At 41.3% G+C, this 15,439-nt stretch overlaps 1 protein-coding gene across 1 annotated transcript in view; it reads left to right on the top strand.

The window, feature by feature from the left end:
• Positions 1 to 2,070: 2,070 nt before the first annotated feature.
• ajap1 (adherens junctions associated protein 1) overlaps positions 2,071 to 15,439 on the top strand; it is a 104,598-nt gene continuing 91,229 nt past the window's right edge. Inside the window, exon 1 of the mRNA XM_079679528.1 lies at positions 2,071 to 2,291. Coding sequence (XP_079535654.1) covers positions 2,272 to 2,291 — 20 coding nt within the window. The 5' untranslated portion in view covers positions 2,071 to 2,271. The remainder of the gene's footprint in view (positions 2,292 to 15,439) is intronic.

The raw sequence follows: 15,439 nt of genomic DNA, 5'->3' as shown, positions 1-15,439 counted from the left end.
TTTAATGCTCTACAAATCAGAAAAAGCTAAACAAAAATAAATCCAAGATGAGCTTCCCTTGCCAAAGAAAGATGTGCTTGTAGCCATTTGAAGAACACGACCTGGCACTTGGTGCTTTTTGTATATTATCTGTTCGCAGTGTTGGGCAAGTTACTTCCAAAATGTAATATATTACATATTACTTATTACTCTCTTTTGAAAGTAATAAGTTACATTACAATATTACTGTCTCTGAAATGTAATGAGTTACACTACTTTAGTTACTTTTTAGTTACTTTCACCAAAATAACCGCAAAAGAATAGCTAGGTATTTTAAATGCTAAAATGTAGTTTAGTGCAGCTCATTATGCATCCAGTGAAGGGCAATGTGGTATAGCATAACAACTGTGTAGGCCCTTAAGGCTACTAACAACTTGTATTACAGGGCTTAGTTGAATACTCGATACTGATTGTAAATTCTTAACATGTGACACGTTGTTAATACAACAGTACAGACCGCTGTCAAGGACTATAATGAAGGTTAACATATTGTAAATCAAGGCAAATATTATTTAAACCATGCTCATGGTTTGAAATGGCAAACATTGAAAGGCAAAAGTATTATTAAAACCATGTAGCCTAATACATCATCACCTTGGTCCCGTCATATACGCTGGGAAGAGAATATTTACTGTGCTTGAAAACTGGTATCACATCATCCTGTGAGGTTGACTTTGTGACCTGGAGAACATTTCAGCTGCAACATTAGCTCGTTGATAAGCTTGGGATATGAGATCTTTTTGTAGCCATTCGTGGTGAAGGCATCTGTGCTATTGTATGCATTATTTTTGACCCAACATTTATACAGGCATGTCAGAATATGGTACTATTTTCACATGAATATTCTAGCCATTGTCTATTTTTATACCACAAGCTGCAAAATGACCGCCTTACCCCACTGTACAGGCGGGTAGTTGTTTAGATATACCTGGCACCTGCGGGCCGCAGAGGGGCGGCGTAGTTTCGGGCGACGAAGACTGCTGCTCCGGGGACGGCGAGTCAGGCGGGAGTAAGCTAGTGTCCACAACGGAGGGTAACGTGATGTCCGCATCTGACCTCTTGCTACTGTCTGCAGTAGATGCAGTGTTGCTGGCGTTTAGTGATGGTTGCTTTAACCATTTTCGTATAAATGATTATCCACAGATGTGTGTCACTGCTGTGGAAGCACTTTGGACATGATGCACGCGCAGCGGAGCAGGTCACGCGCACCTGACACAGTTTGTTGTTTGTATTTTTCGCTACGTTCTCTTTTTTGAATGGTTGCATAACGTTCAACTTCCCCGAAGATCTCGACGCCAAGCCTGAAGGGTAAACACCAGGTTTACTAATCTACCCGCACAATTTGTCCGGTGTCGGAATGTCTCGCTATGTTAGTACATTCTTAAAAAACAAAACACCATTTAATTTCGGGTTAAAATGTGTTGTAACTGCGTTACTGAGCATTGTAACGGGTAATATATTACCCACATTTCATTAGTAATGCGTTACATTACTTCGTTACAGCAAAAAGTAATATATTACTGTAACTCCGTTACTTTTGTAACGCGTTACACCCAACACTGTCTGTTCGTGGGAGCCCAGAAAAGCTTCATTTTAAATTCTACCAAAAAAGCAAGCGATGTCAAAACCTTTGTGGTTAATCAAACCCAAGAAAGAATTCACCATACCTCCCCTTTGCAGAATATTTTAATCTTTGTTATGGCTGGCGAGAATTTCCCACGACACCTCCAACCCCCATAAGTGATTTCATATTCCAGGAAGAAAAAGAATGGCTGGTCAAACAAGTGTTCAGACTGATTCAATACTGTAGGTCAAACACATCCTATAATCGCAACTCTAAAATAAAACCTTGAGTTAAATTGGGGGATTGTACTGTAACAACCGGGGTTTTATGTGACCGGTAGTCACTCACGGTAACGCCCACCCAGCCAGGGATTTGCTGTCGGTTGGCGCCTCCATTTCCTTTTCCCCCTATTTAGTTAGAGGGAGCAGGAAGGGAAAGGTGTATGCAGCAAGAGGGATCGTTGGAGCAACACGCTCATCTATTTAGAGACCAGCAGTTAGGTCGTTTAAAGTCTGTGTTACCGTTGTCTGATCCACCGTCCACCGTCATCATACCCTTCTGTCGCTTCACTTCCCGGATTATTGTTTACAAAACTGAAAGGAGCCGGTCATCTCCCAACCACCTTAAAAACCCGGACTGGATTTTCCAAACCGACTGGATTGCTAAAAATGACTGACATTCTCCCATGGTAAATTGACTGTTTTATTTATTTTGAAGAAAACCCGAAGTGGAACGTTTTGGATTTAACATTGAACTGTGGGAAGACTAATTGTTTGATTGTTTGTGGGGTATTCAAAAATACACTTGCTATTTGTGATTATAATTTTGAGTTGTGTCCTTTCTTATATTTTCTAATGTCATTCAATGTTGGGTGTTTGCAGTGAGATGTATACACCTTTGTGCAGACTTACTAAAACTGACTGACTAGCCAAATCTCAAACGTCAGGAGAGAGACCTGACTGGCACCCCAAAGAACCTAAATAAGTAAACTGTCACATAAAAAATGACACCCCAGATGCGACCGAAGATGAAATATCATTGAATGACAAAGATAAAAGAAAATAACTAAATAAAGAAACCCACCCCTGTGGCTAGTAGACCTATACACCTTGTTTATTTTTATTTTTGGGAAAAAGAGAACAAAGGAAAACAAAATGGCTGCTTATTCAGAATCCTTGTTGCAGGAAATGGGAGGAGAATTGGTGGTGTCCCCTACATCAAATACAGTACCTTCTCACGAGTCTCCTCCCACAACATATTCACTGTTGGACATGGAGCTCACTGGATTCTCAGAGTTGGCTAATCCCTTAACTCCTCAAACTGCTGTATAAGACGACATCAATGGAAATGGAGGACCTCAACCTGTAACTTTTGCCTTAGAGGTAAATAATTCTGGCTCTAGGATTCAACAGCAGCTTCAGAAAATGATTGAGGACCAACATCACCATCGCCAGGAGCTAAAGGATAACATGGAACAAATGACAAACAAAATCACAACTCATAATGAACAAGTAAACAAAGCCCTGACAGGCCTATTTCATGAAAAACAAAAAGAAGTTGTCAAACATATGGATAAGCAGTTTGAATATCTGCAAACACAGCTCAATGCATCCATTGGCTGTCGGTTAAATCACTATCATACTGACCTGCTCAAGGATCTTTGTTCTGCTCTCACCCCAATGTCTGTTACCATAACTACGGCAGCCAAAGTTAGCTCCACCTTTGGCCATGTGAGTGTTCAAACCCACCCTGTGGTTTTACAGGAAGATAAGCCCCTGCCCATTCCAAAACGCCCCAGATCACAATCCTCCGTACAGCCTGGACTGTCAGAGAACAATTTTGGGTCACCTGGGGGGTCTACCATTCATGAGGAAGTAAAGAGCAGGTTCATGGGAAAGAGTCCTGTTAAACTTCAATTTCCATCATTTGGGAAACTGAATGATACACCTGACCCTCTCCAATATCTGGAAAGGTGTGATGATTTCCTGGCTCTAAATCCGCTCACGGATGAGGAGCTTATTGCCACCCTGCGTAATGTGCTTCACAGGACTGCAAGAGATTGGTGGGATGTTGGCCGCCATAAAATTCACACGTGGAGAGAATTCCATGACCAGTTCCGTGCTGCCTTCCTGTCAGAGGACTATGAGGATGAACTGGCAGAGAGTGCGCAATAGAGTTCAGGGAGAGGGTGAAAGCGTCAGAGACTTTGCCTACATGTACCGGTCATTATGCAAGCGCTGGAAACCAAATATTGATGAAGAGGAGATCATAAAGTTGATTTTGAAAAACATCAATCCCCAACTGGCCAGTCAGCTGAGAAGTTGCAGAGTCACCTCTGTCAATGGACTTGTCCGCCTTGGTCAGCAACTGGAGAAGGACCGGGAGAACCAGATGCAATATGAACAAAGAAAGAATTTGCTAAGTAAAACACCTCAGCATGTTGCCTCTAAATCTGCTACTATGCCTCCTAACAGAGAAAACCCTGTCCGACCAAGCCAACCTAATCACAACCGACCCCCCCCCCAGGTGTTCTGTTGGCGCTGTAAGGGAAGTCATGCAGCCCCTGATTCCTGCCCGCACTGGAACTCTAACAGGGCTACTTCTCAGAAAACCCCATATCAACAACCAAAAACTCCCCATGATGGCCGTGCTACACTTGGTTTCCTAGGACCAACTACTCCTGCCAACTCTTCTTCAATACCACCAGGGGGCACTCTTCCCTGTCAGTTGATGGTTCCATTGCACATTGGTCCATGGATGGGAACTGCAATTCTTGACACCGGTTCATCTTACACTCTGGTAAACGAAAAAATATGGAAAGGAATTAAAGGACAGCAAGATGTGCTCAAACCCTGGACAAGGGGACCCTTGTACTTGGCAGATGGCGAAGCGAGACAGCCTTTAGGATGGAGCGATATGGACCTCACATTAAAGACACAAACAGTTACATTACCTTGTGTCGTCCTGCCTGCTTCCATGCTTTCCCTGCAGTGGTCGGGCTTGACTTCATTTTCTTTTCCGGCTTGCAGTTTGATGTATCAGAGAACAGTTACTGGTTTAAGTTCAATAAGAAGCGCCAGTATCAGTTCTTAAAAGAAAGTCAGAGTACAGGTTTTTCACCACAACTTGCCTTCTTCTCTGCTGTGCCTCCTGGTAGCATGGTTGATCTACAACCATGCCCTGACCTCCTACAGGCTGCAACCCTCACTTCTCACCTAGACGATTTCGGAAAAAAACAACTGTTACGTCGACTACAAGCAAACTCTGATGTTTGTACAGGAAAACTTGGAAACACAAATATTCTGACACACAAAATGTTCCTCACCCACAATATGCCCATCAAACAGAAGGCCTATCGTGTGTCCCCATCTAAACTTCAGGTCATAAAAGAACATGTAGAAGAAATGTTAGAAAAATACATTAATGAGCCATCTTCCTCTCCATATGCTGCTCCCGTTGTCCCGGTGCCTAAAAAACAGGATAGCAAACCAAGGTTTTGTGTGGACTACAGAAAGATGAATACAGCTACCCACACTGACGCCTATCCCTTACCAAACATCCAGGAAATACTAGAGTCATTAGCTGGATCTGTAGTATTCACTTCCTTGGACCTCAACAGTGGCTACTGGCAAGTTCAAATGGATAAGGATAGCCGAGAAAAAACTGCCTTCATATGCCCTTTTGGCCTGTATCGATTGAAAGTAATGCCATTTGGACTTAAGAACGCCCCAGCTACTTTCCAACGGCTGATGGAGATAGTACTTCGGGACCCACAGGGAAACACATGCTTTGTATATTTAGATGACATCATCATCTATTCTGACACCTTCGAAAAACACACATCTGATATACAATCGGTGCGAGACAAGCTACATGAAGCTAATCGTACAGTCAACATGAAAAAGAATCAGTTTTTCCGAACCTCTCTGAAGTTTCTGGGCCATGTAGTTTCCTCTGTTGGTGTTGAAGTTGACCCTGAAAAGACAAAGGCAGTACAGAACTTCCCTGTTCCCCAGAACATCAAGGAACTCCAAAGGGTTCTTGGGATGGCTGGATGGTATCATCGCTTTGTGCCTGGATTCTCACAGTTAACCGAACCACTCAACGCCCTTAAACGGAAAGGAGCCAAGTTCCTCTGGACTTCTCAATGTCAGACTGTTTTTGAGGTTCTAAAAAAACATCTGGTTTCACCGCCAATCCTGGGTCATCCTGACTTTAAACTCCCCTTTATCGTCTATACTGACGCCAGTGATGTCGGTTTGGGGGCAGTCTTGGCTCAACAGACTGGTCTCGGTACAGAGCAGGTCCTGGCTTTTGCCAGCCAGCAAGAATGCCTCGCTGTCGTATGGGCCCTAGAGAAGTGGAGGTACTACTTGGAAGGCAGACACTTTACAGTAGTGACCGATCATTCCTCACTTGTCTGGGTTTTCAAAACGCAAAAAACCAGCACTCGACTTATTCGTTGGGCTCTCCGTCTCCAGGAATTCTCCTTCACTGTGGAGTACCGTAAAGGAAAATACAACACAGTTCCAGATGCGCTGTCAAGAGCTCCCGTGGATGATGCCCAGACACAACCTGCCACCTGTGCTGCTGTGCTGCGCTCCAAGAGGGACACCTATAAAAACCTCCAAATTACTGATGAGGACATCTGGAAAGCCCAGCAGGAGGATTCTGTCATCCAGACTCTCTACGATTCAATCATGGAAAAAGGAGAAGTCGTTGAAAACGCAACTACCAAGTTTACTGTTTTGGAGGACAAGGTATACAGAGTGGTGCACTTACCTCACAAAACGTTACACCAGGTGTATATTCCATCTTCACTACGCCAACAACTACTCCACCACTATCATAATGATCCTGTGTCCGGCCATTTCGGAAGATATAAAACGTATAAAAGACTACAAGCCCTTGTGTATTGGCCTAAAATGAGCATTGATGTAAGAGAGTATGTACGTTGTTGTCAGGTTTGCCAGCTCTACAAACCTCAGACCCGAAAACCTCCAGGGAAACTTCAGCAGACTGTGGTACATGGACCTTGGGAGATGTTAGGAGTTGATCTCATGGGACCCTTCCCAAGAAGCTCTAGTGGTAACCTCTATCTCATTATCTTTGTGGACTACTACACCAGATGGGTTGAGATGTTTCGACTTCGTAAAGCAACAGCAGAGGCAGTATCCCAGATATTAACAAAGGAGATTCTGACTCGCTGGGGTGTACTTCATCCTCTCGGACCAAGGTACCCAGTTTGTTTCAGCTGTTTTTGGAGAAACATGCAGGCGGTGGAACCTTCAGCAGAAACGGACCTCACCGTACCACCCTCAAACCAATCTGACTGAGAGAGTTAACCGGAATGTGAAAGCTTTGATAGGTTCCTATGTGGAAGAAAAACACAAAGCTTGGGACAAATACTTACCAGAATTCCGCTTTGCACTGAATTCAGCGGTGCATGAGTCCACAGGAGTCACCCCTGCAGAGCTAAACCTTTGTCGTCCTTTGAAAGGCCCATTGGATGTTGAGCTAAAGCCCCATCTCTGTGATCCTGACACCTCTGCCTACACTACAGCTAAACAGATAGCCGAGTTTCAGAAAATGGTAAACGGCAACATGGATAAAGCAATGCAGAGACAAAAAATAAACTATGACAAAGGAAGAAGAGATGTGGATTTCTCAGAGAAGGATCGTGTGTGGATAAAAGCACATCCTTACTCAAGGGCTGATAAATCCTATATGGCCAAATTGGCACCTAGGTGGAAAGGTCCCTATCGTGTCATCAGGCAAGTCGGACCTTTAAACTTTGAGGTGGTCCTAGAAGAGACTGGAGAGGACATTCGTGTTGTTAATGTGGCTCAAATCAAACCATGCTTTCCCACTGCTGAAGAGACGAACAGAAAGCAACATCAGCGTATCCTCAAGATTTTTGAAGAGGAAAGCGATGAAGAGCATTTTGTGGGTTTTCCAGCTTAAAGTTGGAACAACAATATCGGAAATAAAATAAGGAGGGATAAGGAAAATGAAAAAGCCTTCCTATGTCAGGCTTCTCTCATGGGGGCAGGAGTGTAACAACCGGGGTTTTATGTGACCGGTAGTCACTCACGGTAACGCCCACCCAGCCAGGGATTCGCTGTTGGTTGGCGCCTCCATTTCCTTTTTCCCCTATTTAGTTAGACGGAGCAGGAAGGGAAAGGTGTGTGCAGCAAGAGGGATCGGTGGAGCAACACGCTCATCTGTTTAGAGACCAGCAGTTAGGTCGCTTAAAGTCTGTGTTACCGTTGTCTGATCCACCGTCCACTGTCATCATACTCTTCTGTCGCTTCACTTCCCGGATTATTGTTTACAAAACTGAAAGGAGCAGGTCATCTCTCAACCACCTTAAAAACCCGGACTGGATTTTCAAAACCGACTGGATTTCTAAAAATGACTGACATTCTCCCGTGGTAAATTGACTGTTTTATTTATTTTGAAGAAAACCCGAAGTGGAACGTTTTGGATTTAACATTGAACTGTGGGAAGACTAATTGTTTGATTGTTTGTGGGGTATTCAAAAATACACTTGCTATTTGAGATTTATAATTTTGAGTTGTGTCCTTTCTTATATTTTCTAATGTAATTCAATGTTGGGTGTTTGCAGTGAGATGTATACACCTTTGTGCAGAATTACTAAAACTGACTGACTAGCCAAATCTCAAACGTCAGGAGAGAGACCTGACTGGCACCCCAAAGAACCTAAATAAGTAAACTGTCACAGTAGGCTACAGTTTGGGCCTATTGAAGGTCAACACAAGGCCTTTTACCTCTTGAATTCACTGCTTACACAAAACGGCCATCTTTGCATCTTACTCAGTGACACAAAGCAACCTCTTCTCTCACTCTGCAGTTTGCTATTGTACACAAAAGGCGAATGGGTAATACATTATTTATAAGTGCACTGGCAGGATGCCCAGTCCTGGTTTATTACCTACACATGTTATGGGACATACAAGGCTTTAATGGCCCTGCAGGGTGAGCAACAATATCCTGGTTGCCTCACGGCGCCTTCGCCCAAACCCATTGACAATTCTTAGTTTATGTCCGGGCCGACACCGCTATGAAACTGCACACAACTTTTCATGGTGTGTCTGTCAACCATATCAAACTCAATTATTCCCAGCGAAGTCAGATACATTATGCCTCCACCAAAAAAGTAATTTCACACCAATTAACAGCTGCAACAACAGAAATCTGCTACTCGCTGTTGCAGACCCCTTTCAATCCTGCCTGCAGCCCTGACAATGTGATACAACGAGGTCAGTCAGAAGCTGAGCATGATGATCGTAATGGCTCCGTCTTATCTTTTAGGATAAAGTGAAAAAACTAAGCAGGAATGATATTAAGTAAAACCACACTACATGACAGCGGGGTGTCCAAGGGGAAACTTGTTTTTTGGTTGGACTTTTCTTGAAGTGCTAAGAGAAATAAACACACAGCAGCTGTTGGAGGCTATCGTGAGATAATTAGAACCTGCAAAATACCTGTCCCCGCTGCATTAGGTTTTATGGTGAATGTTAAACTGCCAGATTATATTTAATGAAAATTGGGTTATCAATGCGGCCTGAAGAGGTGAGGAAAAAAACTAGCACGGGTTAGCGAATTACTTCATTTGGCGCTGCATTGTCGTTAAAAAACGTCATAAAAAAGCACGGGTGTGCATAGGAAGAAGGGTTAGCTCCTCGGCATCCATCAAAGACTTGAGCATCTATGACACTGAACCCCTTGGGCTTGAAAAATCCTTTTATTATGTTGTGCCAGCGGGACAAGGCCTCTTATCAAATCTCTCTTCCCATTGGACCTGTTATGGGGGATTTTCTCTGTGGGAATCTTATTGATGGTTTTCTCATTTGAATAATTTTGCAATAACAAGAAAATGAATTTCCTGTGTCCCTCGCCTGGTAGCATTCGTGCGGCTAAAAAGTGTATCAGCGTTTTTAATAGCTTGCCTGTGGTTGTTGTTGCATCACTTTGAACACATGCCCGGGAAACTGTTTGAAATTGTCTGCTGGAAGATTATCTTCTGCTAATAAGGCCATTGGTATTCCTCTGTCACAATGCTTTATTTGCTCGTTATTAAATTCATAGTTTGTAACATGTGTTTCTTTTTCTTTTGCTGTCTGTTTGATGGGATTTAATACCGAGAGCTTCTGTGCTTCTAACACACAAGATACATCTGTTGGCATGCAGTAAAACACAACACAGCATCGGATTGAATCGTAATCCTGCAAAATACTATAAAGCCCATAAACAAAAAACAGAAGTCTAAAGACATATTATTAGCTTAATGCTTAAAGTATCATACAAATTAATAATTATAATTCAGCCCGACCAGCCCCATTCAGTGCTAATATTATCATGTTTGATTATTATTTTTGGATGCATTAAGATGTAAGCAACGTTAAGCATCTGTGGGTAGTTTAATGTCTTAATATCAAATTATTTAAATGTAAAACCTTAAACTCAAAAGGAAATATAGAGTTGTGAATGGAAAGTGATATTTTTGGCTCCTACGTTTCAGGAAATAAAAATCAATAATTCCAATTTACAATTGTTCATGACTCACCGTTAGAGTACTTTTTATCTTAAATAAGAAATAAAATAAATGAGAAAAAATACTCTCATCAGCCCAACAATTAACAACCACAATATCTAGTTATTTCATGATTAAAAAACGCATACATTTCAGAAAGGAAGTAACTCCCATGGTGCAGCTCTGCAAGCAACTTTGACAAACTGAGATATAAAAACGTCCTTCTGTTTCTCTGGGTCAAATTTTGTTTGAATTCTTCAACTCTTTGTTTGCACAACACGTTCTCACTCCCAACCCGTCACATGTTGACGGACGGTCAGGGCCCCTCCCCGTCACTCTATTACAGACAGGGTACCCTTTGGAAGTCAGTTTTCAACGGGCAGGGCGTCTCATTGACTTGCATAGAGCTCCCTGAACGTTGGTAATAGACGAGTTGGGATCGTGGCGAAATGCTCTCCGCAGATCCATTCTCACAGTGTTTATCAACCTTTTTCTTATACAATATCAAGCCACACTTATTGTTTTTACTTCTTTATTTTAATTGAATAATGTAGGACTTTTGTTGCTGTCAGTTATGGGGAGAGTAGGGGCTCAGAATACTGAAATCTGTATTGTTTCATCGTTTTTTCCTTCTAATTTTGTATTATTTTCTAAACCACACACTGTTATTTACTCAACAATAACACATAATTATCCTTGTGTTTATTTATCTGTTTGATTAATAAACACAAGTTGGATTCCGTCAGGACCTAGGGTCGGAGCAGCTCATAGTAGCTTAGTTGCTTTAGAGAATTTTACACCCGGAAGTAAGTATTCTCTCCGCTTTGCTTAACAAACCCCGTGATAGTCCTCAAGCTCTGTGATTGGATGTTTGAGTGTGCGCCGAGGGTTACGCCGAGCGTCGAACAACACTTTGAAATGGGATGGAACCACGGCAGACTGTCCAGAACTGGATTTGAACGGGTCCACCCTGTCCCCCCCTCCCCCGCCCCGTCCCCAGAACTACACATGCTGGCTATTGTGTGTTTTGCAACATGCTCTATGGCACGTCAACTGGGAATTGTAGTTTTAAAAGACGTTTTCGTATTTCCATAAAAATAAGTTGCGTACATACATTGCGTACAGTTGTGTACATCCCTGGAGGTTTAGGGGATAGGAAAAACTCAAGTTTAAAACATATAATTAATAAATGGGTGAAAATTGCTTGTGCCCATAATGGGCAGCATCAATATATACCCACATGCCAGCTAAGGTCAGAAGAGCTTTATTTAACAGCTTTCACATCAACAGGAAGTCCGGTTAACTAAAATGTCTGTACGGAACAATACCCCAACACATAGATCCGTGGGTGAATAATGTCAATCACCACATTACACACATCCCTTCACATTTACATTTTTATTTACATTAAAGTATTTCGTGAGGCCCTCTAAAATGTTTTAAAATATAATTAGGATTGTAGTTGAAGAATTTGTAATGGACAACGGCACGTCCATTAATTCCACATCCACACACATGAATTAACATCGATTTAATACATTAATGTAGCCTTTGTTTCTGCTAAAAGAGGTGTCGACCAGCTATTAAAAAATAAATAATTATTATATTAATATTGACAATAACAACCGACCGTCGGGGAGCGTTCTCATGGCGTCTATTATCAATGCTATGGGAGTTCTATGAAGGTCTATGGGACGCCCTGCCCGTTGAAAACTGACTTACTTCCAAGGGGTACCCTTTCCGTAATAGAGTGACGGGGAGGGGCCCTGACCGTCCGTCAACATGTGACGGGTTGGGAGTGAGAACGTGTTGGTTTGCAACTGCAGCAACCAAGCATATTTCAATTGTCTACAACCCTAAAAATAAAATAAATAAAAGTTGTGGTTAACAGGACCAATTAAAGATAAACATCATCAGAAAAAAAGCTTGTGAGACTACAGCATGGACTTAAAAATATATTGTTAAAAAAATGTCTTACATTTTAAATACAGATCGGGAAAGCACCTGAAATCCTGCCCAATTTACATCACTGTAAAACAAATGTGTGGTGCAAACAGACACCATAGTACTGAACACATTCAAAATTGTAATTAGGTGCAATAAGATACACTTCATTGTGATCAATCACTGCAGAAAAATAACTTTTGTCCCGCTCGATAAGCAGAGTTTTTAGAAATAACTAAAGCAAAGTGACGAATAACATGAAAAATAAGAGAGTTGCAATCAACAATTACTGTTTTGCAAAATCCCTGTCTGAAGTCTTTGCAGCTCTCTGTCAACTGATGGTGTTTTTTCAACAGAAAACACATTTCGCTAATTACCAGGCAAGAATGGTTGGCTTCAGAGTGACGGTGCTGTCTTTGTTTGATCCTTCTGTTCTCTCAGAAGCAGGTATAGCAATACTACATCAACTGCGCTTGCTGCGGATCTGTATTGGCTAATTAGATTTCATTCCTCCTCCCAAACTCGGGGAAGTTGTTAGCACAGTGTCATCTTTATCTTGTAAAACTTCTCCCAGACATTTTATCACTGAATCCTGTTTTGTGTGATAACAAAAGAGAAATCATCTAAACAAGCAGAAAGCGGCTACAAACTTGACAAAGGTAATTTTGGGGCCTGTCAACACGCCAACTTGCCCGAGACGCCGCTGCAAATAACAATGGGTATCAAGTCAGCAGAATACGAGGGATAAGAATGGAGGTATATTATCATGACCTTTTGTTTGGTCTGCTTTCAGTGCTGCGCTGGCAGGGGAGACAGAGTGTACACAGAGATTTGTTGTCTGAGTGTTTACGTGGACTATTGACAAAGCCGTGGATTAAGAAGGTGTCCATTAAAACAGCTCAGGCACCAATTGTGCCATCTTTGACAGAGTCAAATCATTTATCTTTCTGATGAGAGAATAGGACAAAATCAATTTGGTCTGAACAGCCGACACCAAGAAGTCGGGGGAATTAACATTGTGCAAACTGTATGATATGTGGTGAGGGCAGAATAACAATGTGTTTGCAACAAAGAGTAAAGAAAGTTTTGCATTCATGAAAGTTCTGACTGGCAGGCAGACACAGGAGGAGGGCTAAAATAAGGGCGCTCACCCAAAAAAAGTTTGTTTTACTTTTTATGTACTTCTGCTTTAGAAGTCACTGTAGAAGACAGCATATATTGTGTCAGGGCATCTATAGTTCTAAGGCAACATGAAATGTATCATGGTTGGCAAAGGTTTGTACATTTTTCTCAATTGCTACATTGGCACCTACTAAGCCGGTTATTACAGCACACTTCGGATTTTCAAATATTATTTTTGTCTTAACTAGAATTTATTTGATAAAAATGTAACCTCCTCAAATTGACTTGTAACCTTGAGTTTCATAAATTAACTTTCACAAGTGAATGATAAATAAGGAAATATCCAAGGGCATTTTCTCTGTTATGCAGAATATATACTGAATATAAGTAGCAACCATGGCTTCACACGTTGGTTTATGGACAGCAGTTTAGAAGCCTCAAGTTTAGCATTTTGACAAAGGCCATCTTGTTTTTTTGGAACCAAAACTGATAAAAGAGAGTGAAGCTAAGTGGAGCTTACCGAGCCGGTTATCCTGAGATGACCACAACTTTCATGAAGTAAAAATATACTGTTAAAAGGTTACCTGTCAATCACACATAACTGTGCCCCAAATCAAACACTGCTTTATTGGCTATTTCTTTCTTAATGGGACAATCATTTACGAAACAAACATCATGCTGTATTCAAGACCACTAAAAAGTGGTGATTCATATCATAACTTCATAAAGAAAATATTTACTGCGGTAATAAATCAAGTAAGAAGTACGATCATTTTTTCATAGACTTCTATACAATCTGACTTCTCCTTGCAACCTGCTGATCAGAGCCGAATTTGAACATTTCCTTTATCGTGTGTCCATCGGGTGTCAATTTCGGGACAGTGTGACAGGGGCTTTAGAGAATTGCCCTTTTTTAAATGTAATTTGTAATGTATTTTGTTGTGCACCATTAAGCCAGTTAGCTCCTCAGCCAATTGTAACACAAAATGTTCTATTCACTTTTCACAAAAGTGCCTTAGCCAATCAGAATGCAGCACCATAGGCGGGCTATACTTAAGACACGAGGTGACACTCACTGTAGAGACAGACCTGCTGCTGACTTGCTTAAATATAACTCAATATAATGTTGTCAGATCAAAACGGCAACACTTTGCACTTTGTTGGAAGATAGTATACGTGTGTGAGGAGCCCTGCTCTCTTAAGGCTGTTAATGACACTGAAGATTTCCCCAAATTGGTAAATAATGGTAAAGAAATAATTAAAGAATTGTTGCGTCAGGGGCAGGCTAATCGTACTGGCTTAAGTGCAGAAAGCCTTGAGTTAACAACAGTAGCATTCAAAAATGATCAGTGCGATTATCCAACTGTTGTTGAGCATAGCTAAAGTTAAGCTGTTGACACCTTCACTTAAGCAAAAAAAACCGTTGCATATAGTGTGTTATTGCTCAGTGTTTCATTGGCTGATTGGGCAACTATTTTGATACTGAAGAAAAATAAGTTGTCTTTTGTTAGATATGTTATATCAATTGTAAAGTGAATCTGATTTAAAAAAAAACACGTAGCAGTGCTTGAACAAACCTGTGTCATGGGTCTGTTTTAAATATATACATTTTGACAATCCTCTACACTCTCACATAAAATAGAAATCCCGGGAATATTTGTATTAAAGTAGTTGAAAATACACAAGCTGCCGTGGAGAGCCTTCATAATTAATTAAATACAACTGAGTACGTTTTCAACTGGCTCATATAGGGAATTCAGATGTATTTTACTCAGGGGTATTGTTTAGCTGTTAATATAACATGCCAATATTGCAGAAGGTATTACCTCAACACTCATGAATATTCCATCAGGGCTTACAGTAGGTAAAATATTTGGAGCCATCTTACCCCAGATCTGACATTACTCATCATCCAAAATTATAAACAACATCAGCTCTGGAACAACAACAGCTCTGAAACAAAGAAGACAGAAATATAACTTCAGAGAGAATGGTTGCAATTTGTCCATCAGAAAACAATATCAACAATGTATGATAAACTGTTTGAAGGCTTTCTATATTCACTTTTCTAAATGCATCGTCTTTTCATCCTCACAACACAAGACAAGCTTTAACTACTTCAGACAGACTTGTCGAGAGGCAGACTGATAGGGTTCTGACGGAAATCAGATAAATTACTGTGTTTTGTTGACACAAACACATGTTAACATCGC

This window comes from Notothenia rossii, assembly GCF_949606895.1.
Source record: "Notothenia rossii genome assembly, chromosome: 4".
Classification (NCBI taxonomy): Eukaryota; Metazoa; Chordata; class Actinopteri; order Perciformes; family Nototheniidae; genus Notothenia; species Notothenia rossii.
Note: the sequence above shows the minus strand (reverse complement) of the source record. Positions and strands in the feature narration are given on the sequence as shown.